Source organism: Oncorhynchus mykiss, chromosome 2 (genome assembly GCF_013265735.2).
Source record: "Oncorhynchus mykiss isolate Arlee chromosome 2, USDA_OmykA_1.1, whole genome shotgun sequence".
NCBI classification, from domain to species: Eukaryota; Metazoa; Chordata; class Actinopteri; order Salmoniformes; family Salmonidae; genus Oncorhynchus; species Oncorhynchus mykiss.
In genome coordinates, this window is record NC_048566.1 from 69,178,378 (window position 1) to 69,206,044 (window position 27,667).

Consider the following 27,667-nt stretch of genomic DNA (forward strand, 5'->3'; position numbering starts at 1 on the left):
TTGAAGCTCTTGAATATGCCATTGGTTGATGCAACGCAACACCTTGCATCTAATCGGGCAGGAACTAGACCAGAATGTAGTCATTGCACACGTTCATAGACTTCGATAGACATCGCATCATTGTGTATGTCCTTTTATGGCGTCTATGAGAGCATGGGCAGCGTTATTGAGGCCATCTCTATTTTTGAAGTAGTCCATTTTCTTCCTCTACTACTTCTATGAGTTGGCAAAGAAACTGAAAGGGTGCATAGTGCCACCTGTAATGTTCTGTTTGAACAGGTATAAAGCCAATGTTGATGATTTACTGCCACCTGCAGTTATGGAATGTTTCCTCACAAGTATAATTTATTGGCTGATCCTTCCTGGTGACCTGGATGGAATTATGAGATCCTTCCTTAACCCTTAGGAAGTCCCACACAGTTGACTACTTCAAAATGGTGAATGTCCTCAATGGCGCTGCCCATGCTAAAACTGGCTCTTTTTTTGGCCACTAAAGTCCTCTATCTTTAAAGATGAATCAAGGCTGAATAATCGACAAATAACCTTGCATCATAAATAACTACTCAATATTATTTGTAGATCAGTCAGTCACAATTTACATGGCCATTATGTTGGCTTGACATTATGTTCCAGTCAAACACAGTGCACTGCACAGTGACATTTATGTAAGTTTATTTACCTGAGTGGTAACATAAATACATGGTGAACTTTATAAAATCAATTACAACACCTTCAAGGTACAAGTACAACACCTTCAAGGTACAAGTACAACAAATTACAATTCAATGCATAAAAGATACATAAGAACTTTTCATAAACATTTCCTTTTCAAAACATAGAATATTGTATAAATTTACATTCAGTATACAGTATAGACATTTCTAAAATTCCCTTTCCTTTCAGGGGACTGCAAAGTAGTGTTCTTTGACACATTTTCCTCCTCCACAAAGTCTTGCTTTAAGATGTAAAAAAAAATCTGATAAATACATATGAAAAAAAAAACACTTTTCATGCACATTGTTTTTTGTAAACAGTGAGTAGATATTTGCAACATGCATGATTAACCAAGGCCTTGGGCTTTCACTCCAATGCTGTGTTGCTAGGCGACAGGTTCCTCTGTTTGAAATACTGTGTGACCTGTTGCGGCAGCTCAGCCAATACTGATTTGGCTAAAGTTTCCTTCGGAGCCTGTGAGAACATAACAGGAAAATAAAAGTCACATTAGAGATCTCTAAATGTCAATGATTTTAAAATAATAATGCATTCGAATCAACTTTCATCCAGTAAACGTTTTGGGAAGTAAACCTTTTTACTGGACCACTCCATATACTCTGTATTAAAGATTTTTTCATTTCCTGCAGATGGACTGAAGCTACAGATTGCCCACTCCCACACCCACTCCCACACCCACTCCCAATGCTGTTTACATATGTGATTGAAATAAATCCATTACAGCAAGCATCATCTCTAATTTGTCTAGCAACAACAACCTGTCGTGGTTTTAACATAGGGATATAACAGTCCATTTTCTCCTGATCTTGCCCACAGTCTGATTGTACCCACATTTTTAGACAAGTCTAGACAATGAAAAGATGAAATGTGATCTGATTGTGATCAGGTCTTCCTGACCACCTCCGGAATAGTCAGACACGCAGATGTCTGGATAGCATACAAGTGTAGACAGATCTGGACAGTTTAACCATTTAAATCACAATTATCCCACCATCTAACAATCATTGACAGGTGATGCCATTGACTTATGGCATCAACATGTGTCTTAAAATAAATATTATTTTGAAAGAATATCTGTCAAATACTTTTCATACAGGGAGGGACCAGGATAACTGGTCACAATGCGGACACAGTGGACAGATAAGAGACCCCTTTATCTACCATGTGTTGAAGCACGGCTACACTGTGGCCACAATCAGAATGTGGGAATTTATACAATCCTTTTGTTTCACCCTATTAAACATGTGAGACACTCACATTTCGGAAGTCCCTGAAGGGAACAAACTGCACGATGTCTCTGACTGCCTCCTCTCCTGTGTAGGAGCGTAACACGCTGCTGTCCCCATCCAGAAACTCCATGGCAGCAAAGTCTGCATTGCCCACTCCAATAATGATGATTGACATGGGGAGTTTGGCTGCCTGAACAATGGCGTGGCGGGTCTCATCCATGTCACTGATCACCCCATCTGTGATGATCAGCAGAGTGAAGTATTGCTGCAGGGGGAGAAAGAGAGAGACGGGTGGAGAGAAGGGGTGATTCATAGACAAATCCACTCAACAAATTTTATTTTTTAAATTTTATTTTATTAGTCTACTGTTGGTACAGTCCCATAATGTTTTGCATGTCAGCAGTCAAGTTTTCAAGATATGGGATTTTCAAGAAGCAAAGTGTCACTTGCCACATCATGAAAACTTGACTGCTGACATGCAAAACATTCTGGGACTTTATTATCTGTGGACTAATGAAAAAAATACCAAAATATCGTTTTTTGTGGATTTTTTTTTTTTAAGCTTCGGGGATGATGCGAAGGAGACTTGAAGGTGAATATAATCATGTAGGGACAGAGCAGAAAAGTTTGTTTAGACAGAAATTACATTTAGCCAAAATATATTACACTGTTCCGTTAAGCCACATGGATTACAGACCGGTATCAGTATGATGGCTACTGTATAACCACATCTCCGAAGTGACACTGGTGCTGGAATAACAAATTAGGGCTAGATTCAATCGTTATCGCAGGAGTATGGCGGAAGATCCTCGTTATAACTCGATTGAAGTCTTTCGCGAAGATTGCATGCACAGTAAATGCTGCAAATGTCGGCTCAATCGAAAATGACCTTCAAATATGTATGCAGATCGTCCGCGATGCCTATTGAATCATGCCCTTAATATTAAGGCAATTAATATCAAAGCTCCATGTAATCATTGTAGACACACATGTATTTAAAAGCTTTTGATGTACATTAACTCAAAACACCTTAGAATAACACAGGCAGATTACTGATGATTGCATTACATGGTGGAGAAATTGTTGTACACAGGGAGATTGAAGATGAGAGACAAGATGAGAAGGAGAAAGCAGGAGCTTTAATACTATCCCATTCCACTCCTGCAAAACAGGAGGGTGGGGGAAGGAGGATTTATATGGTCACACAATCCCTGTCTCCTGTTCTTTCTGCTGCAGTTTGCTGATAGTCATATTTAGCATGGAGATTTACATTTGCTCAGCGTGGCATCATAATGAAATCTTCTTCCAGCTGTATGGCTGGTTAGAGAGCAGACAGCAGCACAGTCACACTGAATTATCACACACCACCTGGAGAATTAACTGACTGGAGCCCAAAAAGACCCACTCCCACAACCACAAATGTCAAAGGCTGTTCTGGTCTTAAGGGATCAACGGATTTCTTAATCATACCGCAGCGCACAGCCAAAAGCAGTAACAGCATGTCTGTCACGCCCTGACCTTAGAGAGCCTTTTTATTTCTCTATTTGGTTAGGTCAGGGTGTGATTTGGGTGGGCATTCTAGTTTGTCTATTTCTTTGTTGGCCGGGTATGGTTCCCAATCAGAGGCAGCTGCCTATCGTTGTCTCTGATTGGGGATCATACTTAGGCAGCCCTTTTTCCCACCTTCAGTTATGGGATCTTGTCTTTGTATAGTTGCTGTTTAGCACTACAGAGCTTTATGTTCATCGCGTGTTTTGTTGTTTTTTGGTGTCATTTGAAAATATAGAAAAAATGTATGCCTACCACGCTGCACCTTGGTCTCCTTCTAACAACGGACGCAACAATGTCTGTCTGATTGTCTAGTGTGAGTCAGTGTAAAGCTATGGTCTAATGACCATCATTTTGTCCTGTGGGTTTATTATGGTCAGGTCGGAGAGAGCAGCACTTGTGCAGGATGAGAGGGCCTCTAGCTGCTTCTCCAAACACAGCCACTGACGCAAGACCCTCAGCAGTTCCCACGTTCCATGCTCACCCCCCCCCCCCCCCCCCCCCAACTGTGCCTCTCTCTTCCAACCCACTGCGGCTTTCTGTTCTCAAAAGGAAACAAAGAAATCTGACTGACATCAAATGCCCTGGTATTCATCCAAATGGGAGGGCTAGACCTATGTTAATAAAATAATGTTTTTTTCCCCCCGTCTCTGGTCATTGTCAGTGTCCAGTGCGCTAACTAACAGACCACGCAAACATGTCCCTCTGGGTGAGAAAAGCTCCATTACTGCTTGGCTAGGTTTTGCTTTAAGTGTGGAATAAAGACATTGAGGCATAAAGTGTGGAATACACACATTCGGAGGCCAGGATTAACTCTCCTGGCCTTCTGGCATGGTTGATGTGATGCTGTGATCATGAGACATCAAGCCCTGCGTGCCAATGTGTCACAGCACCCCAACGTCCTCACACTTAGCAGGGGCACTGGGCTAAGAAGAGAGCTGGGGCTGACTTATTTTCATCCTCTTCTCTCTCACACACACACACACACACACACTCTACATTCATACAGAAGCACACGCATGCACACACTCGCTGTTTCAATCGCACTCAACATGCACAAAAATATGTGTGCTTTTCCTCACTCAGAGACATACAGACAGGTAGGTAGGTATAAGTTGACAAGTTGACAAACACAGCAACACACACACGGCTTGGCTGTTGTCTTTATTAACTGCTCTCCAGTAATCTCTGTAGTCTTGTCAGTAGCTTCCTCCCACACAAACACAGTCCCTCAGATATGCTAGCTGTTGTGACCCCTTGCTCTTGCCTGCTTCTCGTCAGATGGGCCACCAGAGCTGACCTGTGTTTGATAAAAGCACCCTCTCCCCTGCTTTGGACACTGTGAAGTCTGCTCATTTAATGTACTTTAACAGGCCCGCTCATTAGCACATCATTACCTAAGGGACAGAGACAGACACAGCTACCTCAGCCGATTTCTACACACACACACACCCACAATCATTTTCCAAGCCCAGGGACAGACATCTACAGTGCCTAGCAGGTGATTTGTGAGTGCATACGCGCACACACATCAAGGTATTTATCTCTTCCATTTCCTAAACCTTGTGAAGTGAACATAATAGCTCATTTGTATCGTTTTTTACAGTAAATATATCAGCAAATTGCAGTAAAATTATCCTTGGTCTCTCTCTAGTTCTCTCTTGTTTCACTCATATTCTCTGGGGTGACAGGGTGTAATTAGGGACAAAAAGCTTACAGGAGCCTAAAGGATAATTAATAATAAGTTATTACTTCCTCCAAACCCACATGCTGTGTACATCTGAATGTGAAGCCATTCACTTCAGACCTCTCCAAAGAGAGGTCTGAACTGTATTTTCACTATTTTCAGGGCATAAGAATGTTATCTATATTCTTAATTGGGACATTCTGTCCTGGTCTGTCTTCCTTCCCTGGAGGAAAATACTTGTTAACTGTCTCATTCTAGGCTGTTCACACACTTAGAAAAAAGGTTCCAAAATGGTTCTGTGGCTATCCTCATAGGAGAACCCTTTTTGGTTCCAGGTAAAATTAATTTAGGTTCCATGTAGAATGCTCTGTGGAAAGGCTTCTACGTGGAACCCAAATGAGTAATACCTGGAACCAAAAGGGGTTCCTCAAATGGTTCTCCTATCGGGACAGCCCAAAAATGCTTTTTGGTTCTAGATAGCACCTTTTTTTCTGAAAGTGTAGAGTTGCTGACACATCCTTGCGGTCACATTTTCCAGTGCTGCATCTCTGTCAAGAGTCAGATCCCTCTCCCGTCACAGAGCAGAGACAGAGAGAGAGAGACCATTCTGTTGGACTGCAAAGAAAAAAGACCTCTAGGCCACGCCTCATTAGTCATTAAAACCAATGAACAACAGGTGAAAAGAGGGAACATTTGTTCACTGAATCACCTTCTATAACTAACTACAGATATAGGATCTTAATTTGAGCCAGTTTGCTACAGCAGGAAAATAATCCTGCAGCAACAGGAATTGTGAATTATCATGTGGATTATAATTAATGGACATTTTTGTAGGTGTTGATCCATTTTTCAAAAATCAAGTCTGAAATTTCAAAGTGGAAATTGTGGAAATTACAAACTTCAGAAGCCTTTTTAAACTTTAAATACACTACAAGGTATTTAATTTTCTGCATTGCAGGAAAGTTCCCCTGCAACAGGGGGAATCAAAATATCTTCCTACATCTGTATAATTGAAAGGGGATTTTAATGGCTGCTGTCCTCTTCTCTCCTCTGGGCTGGTAATAAGAGCAGAGAGAAATTGCGAGCGCTGTTCAAAATGCCTCTGCAGACTTTGAACTGACAACTAGAAGCAAAGTTTTCTCACAAAGCAATTAGGATCTCTGTTAGTGCTGGATCCAACTCTCCATCTTACATACCCTGAGTCCAAAACACACACACACACACACACACACACACACACACACACACACACACACACACACACACACACACACACACACACACACACACAAAACACACACACACACACACACAAAACACACATACACAGCTTGCTGATAGGCCCATGAGAAAAGCAGTAAGGGGACTCATTATTTTCTGATTACAGCATGCTGAGCAGCTCTGAGAGGAACAGACCAGTCTGAGAGACACAGGAAAGAATTGTTCTTAAAGGGAAAGCTGTCCAACGGGCTGAATTATTTTCATTGTAACTGTGATGACTCCACCAATAAGCTGGAGTCTGTAATGCCTCATTATGCATGAGCGGTAGAGTACAGAGCACTACTGTTGTAAAAACAGGGATGAGTGGAAAGTGTTTGAATAGGGTGCGTGTAGAGTAGATTATGTAGTAAATACTCCAGCTATTTTCCATATTGTTAGATATGGCTTTTGAGTTGCTTCAGCTGTGGTGAGGGTATGTTTTCCATGGAAATGTAATCTTTCCATAAAAACCTCTACCCCGGAACAAGAAGATGTCATGTAAGGACTCAGTGGTAATACCTTTCCAACCGTGTGAATGTTTAACGGTTCTGTGGCTTCAGGAGCTCTGGGTTACAGTTGGAAACCTATCACATGGTCAGCCTGTGTGCTACCATAACTGGCCACTCGGGCAGTGGAACAGTGCTCGTGTTTACTACGAAGTGCACCAACCTCTAAAGTAAATAAGTATTGGTAATGTGGGGGGATTTACATGTCATTTAGAACTGGTAATGTTGACTCATACTAATGACATGAGTTTGGATGGCCATCTTAAACAGCACAATGACACATTCAATAGAATGAAAATGGATAAACAATGAAACAATGAAAGTAGTGGTCCTAATAGTGCTAACGGGCACTCACCGCAGCAGTCTCCTGTTGCAGGGCCTGGGTGGCAAAGCGGGCCACATGGGTGATGATGGGGGAGAAGTTGGTTGGGCCGTAGAAGCGGATATGAGGCAGGCAGGCAGAGTAGGCCTGGGCAATCCCCTCCACACCTGGCCACAGGAAACAGGAAACCCACATGGAAACCATGTCATGGAAAATGCTTGACAGCAAACTCAGACTCTACGCAGAGGATTTTAGTATGGTACTTCTCTAATACATTAGACATAAGTCCAACTCCATTGAAAAAGCAAGAAACCAACTCTGGTAAGTACAGCCTGTAGTAAGGTTTTAAATAGGAGTTACAGATAACATGGTAGTTGCTCACCTTGGCAGAATGGATTGGTCGGGTCAAAGTTGATGGCAAATTCATGAGACACCTGCAGGTTCAGGAGACAAAGAAACTCAGGTGCAGAAATAGAAAATGCAGAATGTCCAATGGCTGTGAGAGGGACAGTAGAGGAATGTGGGTGCAGTAGAAACATTAATTTGCATTGTTTAATTGTAACTGGTGGGAAAAGTAATGAATTGTGTATGTGATCAAATTGTATAATTATCCCCTCCCCCAACCCTGTTTCTGTCACTTTATCTATTCTATTTAGCTTTCCTTCTTGACAATTCCATTACATACATTCCCATCACTGCAGTGCCATTTCATTCCCATCCCTGCAGTGCCCTTTCATTCCCATCCCTGCAGTGCCCTTTCATTCCCATCCCTGCAGTGCCCTTTCATTCCCATCACTGCAGTGCCCTTTCATTCCCATCACTGCAGTGCCCTTTCATTCCCATCCCTGCAGTGCCCTTTCATTCCCATCCCTGCAGTGCCCTTTCATTCCCATCCCTGCAATGCCCTTTCATTCCCGTCCCTGCAGTGCCCTTTCATTCCCGTCCCTGCAGTGCCCTTTCATTCCCATCCCTGCAGTGCCCTTTCATTCCCATCCCTGCAGTGCCCTTTCATTCCCATCACTGCAGTGCCCTTTCATTCCCATCACTGCAGTGCCCTTTCATTCCCATCCCTGCAGTGCCCTTTCATTCCCATCCCTGCAATGCCCTTTCATTCCCGTCCCTGCAGTGCCCTTTCATTCCCATCACTGCAGTGCCCTTTCATTCCCATCACTGCAGTGCCCTTTCATTCCCATCCCTGCAGTGCCCTTTCATTCCCATCCCTGCAGTGCCCTTTCATTCCCATCACTGCAGTGCCCTTTCATTCCCATCCCTGCAGTGCCCTTTCATTCCCATCCCTGCAGTGCCCTTTCATTCCCATCCCTGCAGTGCCCTTTCATTCCCATCCCTGCAGTGCCCTTTCATTCCCATCCCTGCAGTGCCCTTTCATTCCCATCCCTGCAATGCCCTTTCATTCCCATCACTGCAGTGCCCTTTCATTCCCATCCCTGCAGTGCCCTTTTATTCCCATCCCTGCAGTGCCCTTTCATTCCGATCCCTGCTGTGCCCTTTCATTCCCATCCCTGCAGTGCCCTTTATTCCCATTTGTTCAACCTATTGCTCTCTCCTTCCTCTCATTTTCTCAGACCACAGATGGGTTAAACCTCCCTAAATGCTTCCCATACAGTATCTGAAAGCAGGGCTAAATATTCTGTCTATTTCTGTTGCTCATCCTCCTCTTCCCTTTGTCCTTTACATCAGTGCAGTGCCATGGCAACCCAGATGGGACGACAGTTGTATAATCATTGGATTATGCATGTATTATACATACTCTTTATCTCCGTGATAGCACTCTCTTCCAGTCGCCCTCTTCTCTTTAACACTCCTTTGGCTCTACTTCTATCATATGTAGTGTACTGTGAAGACACACACTCGCATACAGACAGTACATACACTTACCTTCCAGTCTGGAGGGAGTTGAGCCCCAAATCCCAGAGCAGGAAACATTTTGTCACTGAGGAAGTATTACAACAGATTGGCAGTGTTGAGCTACTTCATCAAAATTCAACATACAATTTTGCATTACGGAATGTTGCAATACACTTGGGTTGGTACTTTATCATAAACAATTAAACCTACCCATACAATCTGATATTTTGAAGTGACATAAAGAATATGACTGAGGAGACACATAATTAGAAGAGTTGAAGGGACCTTTTTGTGACTTAAGACTGAGGTATTATGAAAACTCTGATACTGATATGTATCTGTGATATGATCATATTGAGTCCTGTCATTAGTGTTTACTATAACGGGACTCACGTGTCATAGTCCTGGATGATCTGGCCCACAGCCAGGATGGCGGACAGGTACTCGTTGCTGCCCAGAGGATTGATGTAGTGAAGAGAGGAGGGCTCCCGAGGATTCCCATTAGATGCTGTGAAGTCAATGCCAACCTGCAGGAATAGCAAGACAGGAGACAGACATGCTCACAAACACAAACAAAGCCTATAAATCGGTTCAAAATATGAACGGATGTGGAACGTATAAATAGATTCCGGCCTTATTTCAGGATCCTGTCCTCAGGAAAAGTGACTTCATTCAGAAGGTTAAAATATAAACATGCTAATTTGCTCAGAGATGACAACTGACAAGCCCTCCCTGAAGCGGCGAGTACAAGCGTTCACGTACAAACAAGCCCACATCCTCATGCAGTCCATGCAACTGCCTTTAACCCACAATCACATCAAGGTGCATGGTTGCTACTCAGATCTCCTTCAGCTCCTACCAAACCTGTGGCTGACAACTGGACAGCTTCCCTTGTTCAATAGATGGACAGAAAGATAATGAGAGAGAGAGAGGGTGCGAGAGAGAGAGAGAGAGAGAGAGAGAGAGAGAGAGAGAGAGAGAGGGTGCGAGAGAAAGAGAGCGAGAGAGAGAGAGTGCAAGAGAGAGAGAGAAAGAGAGAGAGAGAGAGAGAGAGACAGCATTCCCTCCCACATATGCCCACCTAGACACAACTATGACAACATAACCAACAAAAACGGGTCACAACTCCTGCAGCTCTGTCACACGCTGGGTATGTACATAGTCAATGGTAGGCTTCGAGGGGATGGTGAATCACTATGGTGAATCACTAAAACAATAAAGAAATAAACTACAGAAAAAGAAGGAACAGAATGTCATAAATCAGCTCAATGTAATTGAAGAATCCATAGACTCTAACCACTTCTGGGAAAATTGGAAAACACTAAACAAACAACAGCACGAAGAATTATCTATCCAAAATGGAGATGTATGGGTAAACCACTTCTCCAATCTTTTTGGCTCTATAACAAAGAATAAAGAGCAAAAACATATACATGATCAAATACAGATCTTAGAATCAACTATTAAAGACTACCAGAACCCACTGGATTCTCCAATTACATTGAATGAGTTACAGGACAAAATAAAAACCCTCCAACCCAAAAAGGCATGTGGTGTTGATGGTATCCTCAATGAAATGATCAAATATACAGACAACAAATTCCAACTGGCTATACTAAAACTCTTTAACATCATCCTTAGCTTTGGCATCTTCCCCAATATTTGGAACGAAGGACTGATCACCTCAATCCACAAAAGTGGAGACAAATTTGACCCCAATAACTACCGTGGAATATGCGTCAACAGTAACCTTGGGAAAATCCTCTGCATTATCATTAACAGCAGACTTGTACATTTCCTCAATGAAAACAATGTACTGAGCAAATGTCAAATTGGCTTTTTTTACCAAATTACCGTACAACAGACCATGTATTCACCCTGCACATCCTAATTGACAACCAAACAAACCAAAACAAAGGCAAAGTCTTCTCATGCTTTGTTGATTTCAAAAAAGCCTTCGACTCAATTTGGCATGAGGGTCTGCTATACAAACTGATGGAAAGTGGTGTTGGGGGTAAAACATACGACATTATAAAATCCATGTACACAAACAACAAGTGTGCGGTTAAAATTGGCAAAAAACACACATTTCTTCCCACAGGGCCGTGGGGTGAGACAGGGATGCAGCTTAAGCCCCACCCTCTTTAACATATATATCAACGAATTGGCGCGGGCACTAGAAAAGTCTGCAGCACCTGGTCTCACCCTACTAGAATCTGAAGTCAAATGTCTACTGTTTGCTGATGATCTGGTGCTTCTGTCACCAACCAAGGAGGGCCTACAGCAGCACCTAGATATTCTGCACAGATTCTGCCAGACCTGGGCCCTGACAGTAAATCTCATTAAGACCAAAATAATGGTGTTCCAAAAAAGGTCCAGTCGCCAGGACCACAAATACAAATTCCATCTAGACACCATTGTCCTAGAGCACACAAAAAAAACTATACATACCTTGGCCTAAACATCAGCGCCACAGGTAACTTCCACAAAGCTGTGAACGATCTGAGAGACAAGGCAAGAAGGGCATTCTATGCCATCAAAAGGAACATAAAATTCAACATACCAATTAGAATCTGGCAAAAAATACTTGAATCAGTCATAGAGCCCATTGCCCTTTATGGTTGTGAGGTCTGGGGTCACTCACCAACTAAGATTTCACAAAATGGGACAAACACCAAATTAAGACTCTACATGCAGAATACTGCAAAAATATCCTCAGTGTACAACGTAGAACACCAAATAATGCATGCAGAGCAGAATTAGGCCTATACCCACTAATTATCAAAATCCAGAAAAGAGACATTAAATTCTACAACCACCTAAAAGTAAGCGATTCCCAAACCTTCCATAACAAAGCCATCACCTACAGAGAGATGAACCTGGAGAAGAGTCCCCTAAGCAAGCTGGTCCTGGGGCTCTGTTCACAAACACAAACACACCCTACAGAGCCCCAGGACAGCAGCACAATTAGACCCAATCAAATCATGAGAAAACAAAAAGATAATTACTTGACACATTGGAAAGAATTAACAAACAAAAAAAGAGCAAACTAGAATGCTATTTGGCCCTAAACAGAGAGTACACAGTGGCAGAATACCTGACCACTGTGACTGACCCAAACTTAAGGAAAAGTTTGACTATGTACAGATTCAGTGAGCATAGCCTTGTTATTGAGAAAGGCTGCCGTAGGCAGACATGGCTCTCAAGAGAAGACAGGCTATGTGCACACTGCCCACAAAATGAGGTGGAAACTGAGCTGCACTTCCTAACCTTCTGTCCAATGTATGACCATATTAGAGAGACATATTTCCCTCAGATTACACAGATCCACAAAGAATTCAAAAACAAATCCAATTTTGATAAACTCCCATTTCTACTGGGTGAAATACCACAGTGTGCAATCACAGCAGCAACATTTCTAACCTGTTGCCACAAGAAAAGGGCAAGCAGTGAAGAACAAACACCATTGTAAATACATATACACATATTTATGCTTATTTATTTTCCCTTGTGTACCCTTAACCATTTGTACATCGTTACAACACTGTATATATACGTAATATGACATTTGTAATGTCTTTGTTTTTAAACTTCTGTATGTGTAATGTTTACTGTTAATTTTTATTGTTTATTTCACTTTTGTATATTATCTACCTCACTTGCTTTGGCAATGTTAACACATGTTTCCCATGCCAATAAAGCCCCTTGAATTGAATTGAATAGATAGATAGATAGATAGATGGATCACATCTTCAGCTTTAACTCCCTTTAGTACAGATTAAGTACCACACTGTTTCTTAAACATATATCTAACCCTTTGTTACACTCTTAGAAAAAAAGGTACTATCCAGAACCTAAAAGGGTTCTCCTATGGGGACAGCTGAAGAACCCTTTTGGAACCCTTTTCTTCTAAAAGTGTAGGGCTTCCGAAATAACTGGTGGTGAGGTAACAAGCTAATGTACAATCAGATGACCTCATAGATGAACACTGTTCTACTGAGGACTGCTCCCCACAGCAGGCCTGACCTTTAGGCTGGTTTGACCAGTGTTGTAATGCTGCTTTTATTACAATGTTATAAATATTGTGCTATATAGTCAAGAAGGTTTTTCCTGCAACTACCACAAACACTGTTTTCTTCAGTTCCAGTCAATATAAGCAGTGCTTCTCATCTGCATCTCTGTAGAGACGATTTCACCTCGAACAGATTAGCATTAGATCCATGCTAAGTATAACTGAATTCCGTGGAACAGAGAGAGAGAGCCCTGGGTCTCTCACAAAGGAAAACAGATGAAGAGAACTGCAGCAAGCACCGTTGAGGATTTAGATTCACATTCCTTCCCAAACACCAATCTCAACTGAATTATAACATGCAGGTATAATATCCACGAAGCACACATGGGTGAACTATTTAAATATTTAAATTATCATAGCGGATTAAGGTAATGGTGTTATAATCTTACTGGGGGTTTGAACACATTTAAAAATCACTTGACCCAGTAGAAATAGGAGTATCTCCTCTTTTAAAATCAGATACATTTAATAAACCTGTCAGGAATCATTGCACATTTCCTAGGTTTTAGAAAATGTAAACTAAAAAACAAAATCTTATGGATACAGTACAAACACAAATTCCATTGGTCTCTCAAGGGTGTCCTATAAGATGTAGCCACCTAAAGCCAAACCATCAAGTTGTGTCTTTCCAGTCATACTCCTATATTGTTTTCTGTCTCTCTCTCTCTTTCATTCTTGCAAAGACAGTCTCCTCTGGCACAAAACACAGTAACTATGGAAACACAAATGTTATATTTGCGTATAAAAAAAATCTGACAATAACATTGGGATAAAATAATTGGTTGAAAAGGACCTCACATAAACCTGCTCATCAGAACAATGTCTGTGGTCCACAACCACATAAATAAACACATCTAGTCACATACAGGTAACTAAATAGTTGTGGCAAGATGGAAGAAGTTAATATTGCCATTCAGGGAATAATTAAAAAACAGGTAGAGTTATTTTGTGGCTACAAAGTATCTACAGAATATGGGCATAAAAGTCTACATTCTCTCTTGGTATGTAGTAAAGTATTTACAGTATGCAACAACATGTCATCAAACAGTTGTTTTTACACGTTTCTAAACCCTGGGTGCTGAGAACATAGATACAACACATATCTTTGCAGAACAAAGGGCACAGTTCCTCAGAGTATTCCACGGTAGCACGGAGGTGTAAGAAGTGGAGGTGTAAAGTGTTTCAGCACCATTGGAGATAAATACCCTGGCTGGCCAATAACGGAGCACTGACACAAAGGTGTGACATCACCAGGGACGCACAATGTTTCACCCATTAGCCTGAGCCAAAAATAGACCAATGATGATTTTATCCTACTACAGAGAATTCTGAACCTACCATGTTTCCAAAGATGTACAGTACTGTAAGGTGCATTTAATGAATTAAGTTTTTAAAGAAAAATACATTTTTTGTCCATTAAAATAACATAAAATTGATGAGAAATACAGTGTAAACATGCGGTCGGGCATAAGCCGTGGCAACCTAATCTATCTATCTATCTATCTATCTATCTATCTATCTATCAGTTTGCGCTGTTCTGTGAAGGGAGTAGTACACAGCGTTCATGTCAGCCTTCATTTCTCAGAACAAGAATAGACTGACGAGTTTCAGAAGAAGGTTCTTAGTTTCTGGCCATTTTGAGCCTGTAATCAAACCCACAAATGCTTATGCTCCAGATACTCAACTAGTCTAAAGAAGGTCAGTTTTATTGCTTCTTTAATCAGGACAACAGTTTTCAGCTGTGCTAGCATAATTGAAAAGGGTTTTCTAATGATCAATTAGCCTTTTAAAATTATAAACTTGGATTAGCTAACACAACGTGCCATTGGAACACAGGAGCGATGGTGACTGATAATGGGCCTCTGTACACCTATGTAGATATTCCATAAAAAATCTGCCATTTCCAGCTACAATTGTCATTTACAACATTAATAATGTTTACACTATATTTACAATGTATTTTTCTGATCAATTTGATGTTATTTTAACGGACAAAACATGTAATTTTCTTTAAAAAAAAGGACATTTCTAAGTGTGCGTACATACAGTGTGCGTACATACAGTTATGTGTAATTTTACATATTGGAGTTCATTGCCAGGGGTAGGTGGATGTCTGAGTTACTGTAGGTGGGTGGCAGAGACGGTTGAGAGTAGGAGTAAAGGGTCAGAGTTTTCAGGTAGAGTGGGAGACACACTGAGTTGAGTGATGACCTCATACTCACAGTGAACATGATCTGGCATCCACCTAAAATATAGTCCAGGAAGGTATAGTCCCTTTCAACCTGAGGAGACATTATTCAAACATTATTCAAACTCTGTTCATACTATTCCATACTCAAGCAAGTTCAAATTGTTTTTCCTATGGATAAATAATTGGAGGAGGCGCAGCAGTGGCACTTTGATAGGACTGAGTCATCTCCATATTCAGTAATTGGCTGCCTGAACAAAGGTGATTACTGCAGGCAGAACTGTGGTGGACTGTGTGAGACTGACAGGTGTTTTGTGCTGATATTAATACATGAATTTAATAGGGATTTGGAGCCATTACTCTAAACCCTGCCTGAAGCAAAGCCACATTACAGGCATTTTGTTTTTTAATAAAAAATACTATTATGAACGAAAATTCATTAGCTGTGTGCATAACGCTTTATTGTGGATTCATAATACATGTAAAGCTGTTTCCTTTTAGACTTAATACACCTTTTTGTGATTTCCATAATGGATTGACTAATTAAGAGGCATAGTGTATATCTATTAGTCTCTGCGTGTCTTGGTTCACCTTGCATGACTTCAGAATGATGATTCCAGAGTTTTTGTAGCTCTTTTTCTTCTTCTGTTTTTTCGGATTAATGCATTCAAATTCGACCTGGTGGAAAGGAACACTAAGTGAACAATTACAACTAAGACCCATCTGCACACCCACACAATTTACACTCATTCTCACACCAGCTCTATTTGCATTTCTGCCATTAGCAAATGACACAAGGTTTTCAGGAAGAAGTTGGCAGACAAAAACTGAAGTAAAAAGTAACTTCCTACTTCTCTCACCAGGTGTTACCAAGCTGTAAAATAAAGTGTTACCCAACATCCCTTAGTGAGGTTAAAACAGGCAGTAGATTGAATTGGTGTTAGTAAATAAACACCTGCGAATTCCATTCAGAAATGGTGAGCTGTATTAGGTGCATTAAGACTGTAGTGTCTTAAGTGAGTCATTCACTCACAGTGAGGAGTGCGTTGAGATTGGAGACATTTGTCACGCCCTGACCGTAGAGATCCTTTAAATTCTCTATTTGGTAGGTCAGGGTGTGACTAGGGTGGGAAATCTATGTTTATATTTCTTTGTTGGCCGAGTATGGTTCCCAATCAGAGGCAGCTGTCTATCGTTGTCTCTGATTGGGGATCATACTTAGGCAGCCCTTTTTCCCACCTTCTGTTGTGGGATCTTGTCTTTGTGTGTTGCATGTGTTGCACTCCTAGCTTTATGTTCGTGGAGTTGTTTATTGTTTTTGGTGGAACATTTTATAATTAATAAAGGAAATGTACGCCTACCACGCTGCACCTTGGTCTTTATTTAACGACGGACGTTACAGAAGATCCCACCACCAACGGACCAAGCAGCGTGGTGAGGAGGACTGGACCTGGGAAGAGATCCTGGAGGGAGCAGAACCCTGGACGCAGGCCAGGGAGTATCGCCGTCCGAAGAAGCAGATGGAGGCAGCGACGTTACGGCAATGTTACGAGGAGTTAAACCAACAAAGCGAGCACAAGAGGCAGCCCCCCCAAAAAAAATTCGGGGGCACAACATTTTTGTCAGGGTTCAGATGATGATCCTGGCCTCTTCGGCCCAGGATATCCTGCGCCAGTTCTACGCACGGTATTCCCAGTTCGCCAGCACAACCCAGTGTGGCCTGTGCCAGCTCCTCGCACTTGCCTTGCTACAGGGGGGATTCAGCCAGGACGCGTTGTGCCAGCTCTACGCTCCAGACCTCCAGTGCGCCTCCACGGCCCAGCATATCCTGCGGCAGCTCTACACACTATGCCTTCAGTGCGCCTTCATAGCCCAGTGTGTCCCGTGCCAGCTCTCCACACTCACCAATCTAAAGTGGGTATCCAGCCAGGACGCGTTGTGGCAGCTCCCCGCACCAGGCTACCAGTACGTTTCCTCAGTACGGTGAGACCTGTTCCCGCTCCACGTACGAAGCCTCCAGTGATGATCCATGGCTCGAAGCCTCCAGTGATGATTCATGGCCTGGAGCCTGTAGTGATGATCTATGGCACAAAGCCTCCAGTGATAATCCATGGCCCGGAGCCTCTAGTGATAATCCATAGCACGAAGTCTCCAGTGATGATCCATGGCCCGGAGCCTCCAGTGATGATCCATGGCCCGGAGCCTCCAGTGATGATCCATGGCACAAAGCCTCCAGTGATGATCCATGGCCCGGAGCCTGTAGTGGTAATCCATGGCACGAAGCCTCCAGTGATGATCCAAGGCCCGGAGCCTATATTGATGATCCATGGCAAGAAGCCTCCAGCGACGGTCCCCAGTCCGGAGCCTCCAGCAACGGTCCGCAGTCCGGAGTCTCCGGCGACGGTCCGCAGTCCGGAGCCTCCGGCGACGATCAGCAGTCCGGAACCTCCGGCGACGATCCGCAGTTCGGAGCCTCCGGCGATGATCCGCGGTCCGGTTCCACAGAAGCGGAGGCATCAGCATAGGGAGCGGGGGCTATGTCCCGAACCGGAGCCGCCACAGATGGTAGATGCCCACCCGGAGCCTCCCCTATAGGTTAAGGTTTGTGGCCGGGAGTCCGCACCTTTGGGGGGTGGTACTGTCACGCCCTGACCGTAGAGATACTTTACATTTTCTATTTGGTAGGTCAGGGTGTGACTAGAGTGGGAAATCTATGTTTACATTTCTTTGTTGGCCGAGTATAGTTCCCAATCAGAGGCAGCTGTCTATCATTGTCTCTGATTGAGGATCATACTTAGGCAGCCCTTCTTCCCACCTTCTGTTGTGGGATCTTGTCTTTGTGTGTTGCATGTGTTGCACTCCTAGCTTTACGTTCGTTGAGTTGTTTGTTTTTTGGTGAAACATTTCAAATTAAAAAAATGTAACCCTACCATGCTGCACCTTGGTCTTCATTTAACGACGGACGTTACAACAATGTGAAAATGGTCTTAGATCCACATCAAAGCATGACTAACCCATACAGAACAAACTCCCATAGATAAACAGGAACAGATCTAAAATATATCCCCCACCTCCAGTGAATTCTGGGCTTCACTCATCTTGGTGACAGTGGTCTGAAACTCTCCAATGAAGTCATGACTTCCGTCGTTGTCGTAATCATAGCACAGTACCTGCAATATGAGACAACCCACAGGAAGGACAAAAAGATCAGAACATTCCGTAATACTACAAGAAATCACTTAAAATGTATTTGGCTTTTTTACATATATTAAAGGGGATTCCCTCGCTAACATTTTCATGCCATCGTCCTCATATTAATGCACATGTTGGTAAACCTCACTTACCTTGATGCTCCTGTCTACGTCCCCATCACAGAGGGAGATGAGTGGTACTGTGAAGGGCTTCCACACCGGGTCCAGAGTGTTCTTTATCACCTGCAGCCCAAAAACAGCTACAGAGATACAACTTCTTCCATCTCATTTGGAACTCAGAAGCTAGGTCAATCCAGTTAACGTATTACCAGGTGGTAATACACCTTGTTTATAAAATATAATACACTTAGTTCTACAGTGATGACATTCAAATAGTCTAAACAGCCACCCCTAACCAACTACCGAGCCAACTCACCTCTGTCCTGTGGACCAACATCCATTTCCCATCATCTCCTTGCTTGTGGAACTCTAGGTAAGGGTCTGATTTACCAAAGAAATCCTGCAAAACAAAGCAATCTTGTTTGACAATGACCCACATAGCTGCCGGCATACCACGGTGAAGACTTGGAGAGGGCATTGTTGCTCTTTCATGAGCATTGTCTTTATTGACAAAATCATATTGTTGTTCCAAATATTACGTGAGAACTTCTTAACAGTGATGATAATATGGTACTACGTGGGCAGTGACACTTACCTTCTTGTCAAGCTTTCTCCCATACAAGGACAGTGTGATTACTCTATTGTCTGACAGCTCCAACGCAGTTATCTGTACACAAGAGAAACCGTTACTCTATTGTATCCAGTGTAAAACTGTACCATGTTACAGAACGTGTGTGTGTATGTGTGTGTGTGTGTGTGTGTGTGTGTGTGTGTGTGTGTGTGTGTGGACATGTCTTTATTTCTTGGACCGCTCTGTGGGTATGAGTTGTGCAAGCATGATGTTCTCACTGTGATGGTTCCTTTCCCAGCTGGCTTGCCATTGGCCAAGGTCAGTGACCGGTGAAGTTTCTTATTGGACACAATCTAAAGGTAACAGACCAGAGAGAGAAGTGAGTGAGGGGTGAAAATGCCCACCTGCAAATAAACATAACAAACAGGTGATAAACAGACGCAGAAAGGGGTCACAGACAGACTCTAAGAACAGTGTGACAGGTAGCATACCACCCCCAGTGTACAGATGTACTCTCCCAGGAAGTCATGCTCATACAGCTGGCTGCTGCACTTGTCCTCATCAAACAGGGAAAACTTGAGCTTCTGAACCTCCTCAAAATGGTAGTCCACCTTAAATTTCACCCCAAACACTGGATTCAGGTTATTTACCGCAGTCTCTGTTCGACCAATCTGAAAATGATACACAGGAATATGGTTTTGTCTAACAGGTACTGTATTCATACACACAGACGTGCCAACACCGAGTACACAGAGTGGAGCACAGGAGGTTGGTGGCACCTCAATTGGGGAGGACGGGCTCGTGGTAATGACTGGAGCGGAATTGGTGGAATGGTGTCAAATACATCAATCACATGGGTTCCATGTGTTTGATGCCATTCCATTTACTCCGTTTCAGCCATTATTATGAGCCGTCCTGCCCTCAGCAGCCTCCACTGGATTGGAGGTGGACATGTGGGGGGGGGGGGGGGGGGGGTGTAAGGTTGAAAAGGCCTTATTCATGTGAAAGATAAACCTAGCTGGTGGTGACTAACACAGTGTATGTGTGACTCACTGATAGAATATTCACATAGTCCTCGACCCCTATTGTGCTCTCATCTCTGAGGCTAAACTGGCGCAAACTGTACATTCCAACGCTGCTCTGTCTGTTTGACTGGAACCCCTCGCCTCTGTGTCTCTCCCAGCATCTTCTCTGACAGTTACCTCCCTCCCCTTTCTGTGCTATCACACTTCCCTCTTTACCCCCACAGCACAGATGGCTCCTCCACCCAGAGTGAACCCTTCTCTCATGCCGAGACAGACAGGAAGAAAAGCCCTTCCCTTTAAAAACCCTTCTCTCTTCTATTTCTTCTCTGCGTTTTGTTTCATATAGCTTTGGAATGTTTGTGTATAGTTGTGTGTTTCATGTGCTGAAGCTTTCATCATGATCCAAAGAGAAACCATTGTCAGGATGACTACATGCTCAGTGAGTTTTAAGAGATTAAATGTTACACCTCTGGAACAGCAGACATCCTCCGAGGTACTTTTTACATTTAGGCTCCCCGTTTTCAAACCCCACTGGGTATTTTCCATGTCCCTTCCCTGTTTGCCTGTAAGTTCCATTCCTCACGACTCTTTCCACTCTCTTTCCACGCATCAAGAACATCATGACTCCTTTGTTTCCGTCCAAATTTCCATGGTAACTGCAGCAACCGCTTTGCTGGTTTCATGTTGGAGCCTGCCCTGTTGACCGACAGCCCAAGCCTGCAGCGATCACACTTAGCCTGCTTCAACACAACAGTACCCAGGCAGGCATGTCTTTCCCTGGCAACAAGAGGGCACCCGGAGCACACACAGATCCACACTCCTCAAGACACCACGGCTTCCATGGATTGATGTTTCTCCATTGTACATTGATAACACTGTGTGTTATTGCGAACTTGGCGAGCATCAATCGATAAAACATTGAGAGCAATCAACAGTCAGAGGATATTTATTAATGATTATTTCACCCTCTCAAGTGGTTTACTTCATAACTTTATTCAACCCCTACAATCCTTCATTCCTTCCACTTTTCCAACAGTCATTTCTCCTTTTCTCTTCCTTTATAATTGATCCCCTCGACCTTTCCCAGACTTGCCCAACCCTCCTCTCCCCTCCTCACCTCAACCCAGTTGCTGTCCACCTCGTGGAAGAGCACTAAGAAGGGGTCAGACTTGGAGGCCACGTCTCTGTCCAGCAGGTTGCCACAGCACACGGACAGCTCCACCCTAGTGACGCAATTCTGGGGACCCATGGCTGGCCCAGAGTCAGGCCCCGTGCCAAGCGTGTAGGCCATGCTCGCAGGAGTGTCAGCCCCCCCACAGCCTAGGAACACACACAGCACAGATAAACACCACTATGAATGACATTACTGTAGCATTCTGTAGAGACTCAAAATAAGATAGAGAGATACACAAAAATATGAGGATGGTTAATGACAGAGAATTTGGGACCTATCATAAATTCTCATATTCCAAATTCAATAGAACATAAAACACATATTTGATCCATGTGCAGTATTCAGAGCGTTGAATGAATCAATTCAGCTACATGAAGAACAAAGGTCAGGGTCGCATGCAGAATAATTGATCTACAGGGGTCCTTCTTGTGTCATATGAGAGAATAAAAGCTGTACTCTGTCAAACATTCATACACAGGTAATGTAATGTAAGGACATGAGGAGTGTGGTGAGGGCTCTTGTTGCTAAGATACTGATGTGCCATTGTGTAAGACCCTCCCTCCACTGCTGGTGCTAGTGGAACCAGGGTATAGGAAATTGATTATAATACCAACAGATCACAGATGTAGGATTGCATACAGTGCATTTGGGAAGTATTCAGACCCTTTGACTTTTTCCACATTTTGTTACGTGTCTTATTCTATAATGGATTCAATTGTTTTTTCCCTCATCAATCTACACAGAATACCCCATAATGACAAAGCAAATTGTACATTTATTTAAAAAAAATAAAAAACAGAAATATCACATTGACATACTTTAAGTACTCAGACCCTTTACTCATTACTTTGTTGAAGCACCTTTGGCACCAATTACAGCCTCGAGTCTTCTTGGGTAGGACACTATAAGCTTGGCACACCTGTATATGAGGAGTTTCTCCCAGTCTTCTCTGCAGATCCTCTCAAGCTGTGTCAGGTTAGATGGGGAGCGTCGCTGCACAGCTATTTTCAGGTCTCTCCAGAGATGTTTGATCGGGTTCAAGTACAGGCTCTGGCCAGGCCACTAAAGGACATTCAGAGACTTGTCCCGAAGCCACTCCTGCGTTGTCTTGGCTGTGTACTTAGGGTCGTTGTCCTTTTGTAAGGTGAACCTTCGCCCCCAGTCTGAGGTCCTGAGTGCTCATCAAGGATCTCTCTGTACTTTGCTCCGTTCATCTTTCCTTCAATCCTGACTAGTCTCACAGTCCCTGCGGCTGAAAAACATCCCCACAGCATGATGGTTTCCTCCAGAAGTGACGCTTGGCATTCATAACATCTTGGTTTCATCAGACCAGAGAATCTTGTTTCTCATGGTGTGAGAGTCCATAAGGTACCTTTTGGCAAACTCCAAGCGAGCTGTCATGTGTCTTTTACTGAGGAGTGGCTTCGGTCTGGTCACTCCACCATAAAGGCCTGATTGGTGGAGTGCTGCAGAGATGGTTGTCCTTCTGGAAGGTTCTCCCATCTCCATAGAGCAACTCTGGAGCTCTGTTAGAGTGACCATCAGGTTCTTGGTCACCTCCCTGACCAAGACCATTCTCCCCCGATTTCTCAGTGTTGCCGGGCGGCCAGCTCTAGGAAGAGTCTTGGTGTTTCCAAACTTCTTCCATTTAAGAATGACAGAGGCTACTGTGTTGTTGGGGACCTTCAATGCTGCAGATATTTTTTGGTACCATTCCCCAGATCTGTGCCTCGAAACAATCCTGTCTCAGAGCTCTACAGACTTTTCCTTGGACCTCATGGCTTAGTTTTTGCTCTGACGGGCACTGTCAACTGTGGGACCTTATATAGACAGGTGTGTGCCTTTCCAAATCATGCCCAATCAATTAAGTTGATGAAACATCTCAAGGATGATCAATGGAAACAGGATGCACCTGAGCTCAATTTTGAGTTTCACAGCAAAGAGTCTGAATACTTATGTAAATAAGGTATTTCTGTTTTTATTTTTAATAAATTTGCACAAATATCAAAAAAACTGTTTTCACTTTGTCATTATGGGGTATTGCGTGTAGATTGACGAGAAACATTTTTCCCATTGTAGAATAAGGCTGTAACATAATAAAATGTGGAAAAAGTGAAGGGGTCTGCATACTTTCCAAATGCACTGTATGTTATACCATAAGTAATGAACTGAAGTAATGCATTGTAAGATTATATTGAACGCTGAAAATAAAAAAATAAAACCAAAATGAATTTTTTTCTACATTGTCATTTTCTGATATGATTAATATGTAGGCGCCGTATATGAGGCTCTCTATGACGCTCGTTCTATCTAAAGGTCATATATGGGGCTCTTTATGACGCTCGTTCTATCTAAAGATCGTATATGGGGCTCTCTATGACGCTCGTTCTATCTAAAGGTCATATATGAGGCTCTCTATGACGCTCGTTCTATCTAAAGGTCGTATATGGGGCTCTCTATGACGCTCGTTCCATCTAAAGGTCGTATATGGGGCTCTCTATGACGCTCGTTCCATCTAAAGGTTGTATATGGGGCTCTCTATGACACTCGTTCCATCTAAAGGTCATATATGGGGCTCTCTATGACGCTCGTTCCATCTAAAGGTCGTATATGGGGCTCTCTATGACGCTCGTTCCATCTAAAGGTCGTATATGGGGCTCTCTATGACACTCGTTCCATCTAAAGGTCATATATGAGGCTCTCTATGACGCTCGTTCTATCTAAAGGTCGTATATGGGGCTCTCTATGACGCTCGTTCCATCTAAAGGTCATATATGGGGCTCTCTATGACGCTCGTTCCATCTAAAGGTCGTATATGGGGCTCTCTATGACACTCGTTCCATCTAAAGGTCATATATGAGGCTCTCTATGACGCTCGTTCTATCTAAAGGTCGTATATGGGGCTCTCTATGACGCTCGTTCCATCTAAAGGTCATATATGGGGCTCTCTATGACGCTCGTTCCATCTAAAGGTCATATATGAGGCTCTCTATGACGCTTGTTCTATCTAAAGGTCGTATATGGGGCTCTCCATGACGCTCATTCCATCTAAAGGTCATATATGAGGCTCTCTATGATGCTCGTTCCATCTAAAGGTCGTATATGGGGCTCTCTATGACGCTCGTTCCATCTAAAGGTCGTATATGGGGCTCTCTATGACGCTCGTTCCATCTAAAGGTCATATATGAGGCTCTCTATGATGCTCGTTCCATCTAAAGGTCGTATATGGGGCTCTCTATGACGCTCGTTCCATCTAAAGGTCATATATGAGGCTCTTTATGACGCTCGTTCCATCTAAAGGTCATATATGGGGCTCTTTATGATGCTCGTTCCATCTAAAGGTCGTATATGGGGCTCTCTATGACGCTCGTTCCATCTAAAGGTCGTATATGGGGCTCTTTATGACGCTCGTTCCATCTAAAGGTCGTATATGGGGCTCTTTATGACACTCGTTCCATCTAAAGGTCGTATATGGGGCTCTTTATGACACTCGTTCCATCTAAAGGTCGTATATGGGGCTCTCTATGACGCTCGTTCCATCTAAAGGTCGTATATGGGGCTCTTTATGACACTCGTTCCATCGAAAGGTTCAACCAAAGCAAAAGTGTACAATGGGAGCATACTGAAGTGTACAGCATCATAAACACATCACACACTTCCAACCAAATCATAAGCATCTTCATGGATGGATGGATTCGCAAGCAAGTGTACAAAAGTAAAGTGTCATATTCTCAATTGCTTGTAAAATGTAAACAGTTAAATGTTGTTTTGGTATCAGTAAAAATATTATACAGAAGACATCAGCATAGTCTTGCTCACATACCAAAAATAATGAGGATGATAACCCACGCCATATCCCCAAACAGCCCCTCAGGCTCAGTCCATCCAACATTACAGTCACTGGAGTTAACACATTCTTCACACCTAAGGCAAAGCTCTGGGCAAAGTACGATACGCATATTTGTGGGGTAGTAGGAAATGGGGAAAGACTAAAGGATCTGAATTAGTGACTAGAGTCTAGAACTGTCTCAGTGACTTGAATTCTAAAATAAATAATGCCACACACTGTAGGCATATTGAAGTTCAAATAAAATCTTTGATACTTGAACCTATTAGTTTACATTTTGCCATGTGCGTCGCTGAATATTCCATTATATAATCACACACTGAAAACTGATTTGAGTACAGTAGGCTACCTAAAAGAGTTACAGACCCAAGTCACCACCCTCAGTATCATGTTGTTCTCCTCTCTGTGTTCAGTGTGGTGGAAGGAATTGACCTCACAGATAAATACAGGTCTGGTTGTCTGCAAACATAAAGGGCCCCTCAGATGCCCCTTGTGCTGTTCTAATCAGCAGGAAAACTTTTCTCAGACCATTTATTCAGATGGTAAAAATATTAAAATGGGTATTGGGCCAGTAACTAGGGACTTTATCTTCAAATGGTCCAGGCTAAATCAACACATATAGATGCACATAGATCGAGATGACTATCAATCAAGACAATTGTCAACCCAAGCTGAAAATTGCATTCCCATCTTCACTAATCTCAGTGCTGAAGGACTAGACTGACTGCATCATCTCATCTACTGTGAGAGCAAATGTCACTTGAGAATACTTATGGGGGTGGGTGAGAATACTTATGGGGGTGGGTGAGAATTTTGATGGTTGCGTACAATGGAAATTCAAAACATTTCAGAATAGATTTTAACTACCAACAAAAGGGATGAGCACAGGTAAATCCAGAGAAAGATGGAGCAAAGATAGATACAGAAAGAGAGAGTACATGTCCCTTTTTAAAAGACAGATAAGAGTGAACCAGAGAAGTAAAGACATGAGTCTCAGAGGATTTCCACCACACAGATAAGAGTGAACCAGAGAAGTAAAGACATGAGTCTCAGAGGAGACCGACATTTCTACTTTAGAACTAGTGACAACTGACTCGGTTTCCTCTTGTGGTTGACAGCTTGAGCTTTGTGCTTTCTTTTCACATTAACGTTTGACATATCCTGTGTGCCACCATAAACATTTGCATCAGTTTTCAATTTCAGGAAGCAGTACATTGAACATTAAAATTACAATCAATCAATATCCCAAATACACTGACAATATTTCAGTCAGCACACATTGGAACACATTGCATTTTTTATTAAAAGAGACATTTACTTAATTGACATGTTTCGAGACATAATATATGAATATCGTTAAATCGCATAGGATAAAAATACACAAGTGTCCCAATATTCACTTACCTTGGTAAATGTGATTTTTTACTAATACTCTTCTCTGAAGAACGCTTCCTCTTGATAACTTGAACACTTTTCTTTCTATGCACAAATTGACGTTATTTTCATGATGTCCAAAACATATAATCAAGGGAATACAAATTGTTGTGGTTGGCAGCGAGGGGAGGTCATTCTGGTCTGTGACAGTCTCTCGCCGTGTGGCGTAGTGGAGCAATTGAAGTGGTCGCGCATTGCAACTCCACCCGACTCAATCACACGCTCTCCCCTATTTTCAGTTGATAATTGCCTTCAGCGAAATGAGAACATAAATGCTCTGGTTCGGGAATAGCTACATATTTTTCTTAACATAGACTATTATTGTGTAATCATTCATCAGGGCCGAATGTTATAGCCCAATGCGTTTGACACATAAGTACAGTATATTAGGGTACATGACTGTTTTCATTAAAGTTAACCCTAAAAGCCCCAACATATATTTATCTTTAAAAATATGTCAAGCACAAGCAGTAACAGATTTTCTTTCCTTAACACTTTGTAACACACGTTTTTGTTTTTAATTCCCCAAAATAAGCATATTTACATTTGTTTTACACATTTACACTCAAATGTATGCACTGACGATACAAAACATGCTCTTTCCATGAAATAGACTGACCAGGTGAAAGCTATGATCCCTTATTGATGTCACTTGTTAAATCCACTTCAATCTGTATAGATGAAGGGGGAGAAAGGTTAAAGAAAGATTTCTAAACCTTGTGACAACTGAGACATGGATTGTGCCATTCAGAGGGTGAACGGGCAAGACAAAATATTTGAGGGATTTTGAATGGGATATGGAAGTAGGTGCCTGGCGGTGTGTCAAGAACGGCAACGCTGCAGGGTATTTCACGCTCAACAGTTTCCCTTGTGTATTCAGAATGCTCCACCACCC

At 42.7% G+C, this 27,667-nt stretch overlaps 1 protein-coding gene across 2 annotated transcripts; it reads right to left on the minus strand.

Moving 5' to 3' along the window:
- Nucleotides 1-655: 655 nt before the first annotated feature.
- cpne2 (copine II) lies at nt 656-26,996 on the minus strand. Of its 2 annotated transcripts, XM_021569993.2 has the most exons (16): nt 26,743-26,996; nt 21,435-21,637; nt 19,784-19,963; nt 19,571-19,645; nt 19,317-19,388; nt 19,038-19,121; nt 18,755-18,844; nt 18,482-18,580; nt 16,002-16,088; nt 15,445-15,504; nt 9,544-9,677; nt 9,181-9,235; nt 7,667-7,718; nt 7,318-7,451; nt 1,990-2,226; nt 656-1,188 (listed from the first exon to the last, which is right to left on the minus strand). In XM_021569993.2, exons 2-16 carry the CDS (start codon nt 21,606-21,608, stop codon nt 1,081-1,083), a joined length of 1,641 nt encoding a protein of 546 aa, XP_021425668.2. In that variant the 5' UTR covers nt 21,609-21,637; nt 26,743-26,996; the 3' UTR covers nt 656-1,080. The 2 variants fall into 2 exon arrangements, with proteins under 2 accessions (XP_021425668.2, XP_036810175.1); XM_036954280.1 differs by lacking the exons at nt 21,435-21,637; nt 26,743-26,996 and adding an exon at nt 20,785-21,383.
- Nucleotides 26,997-27,667: the final 671 nt, after the last annotated feature.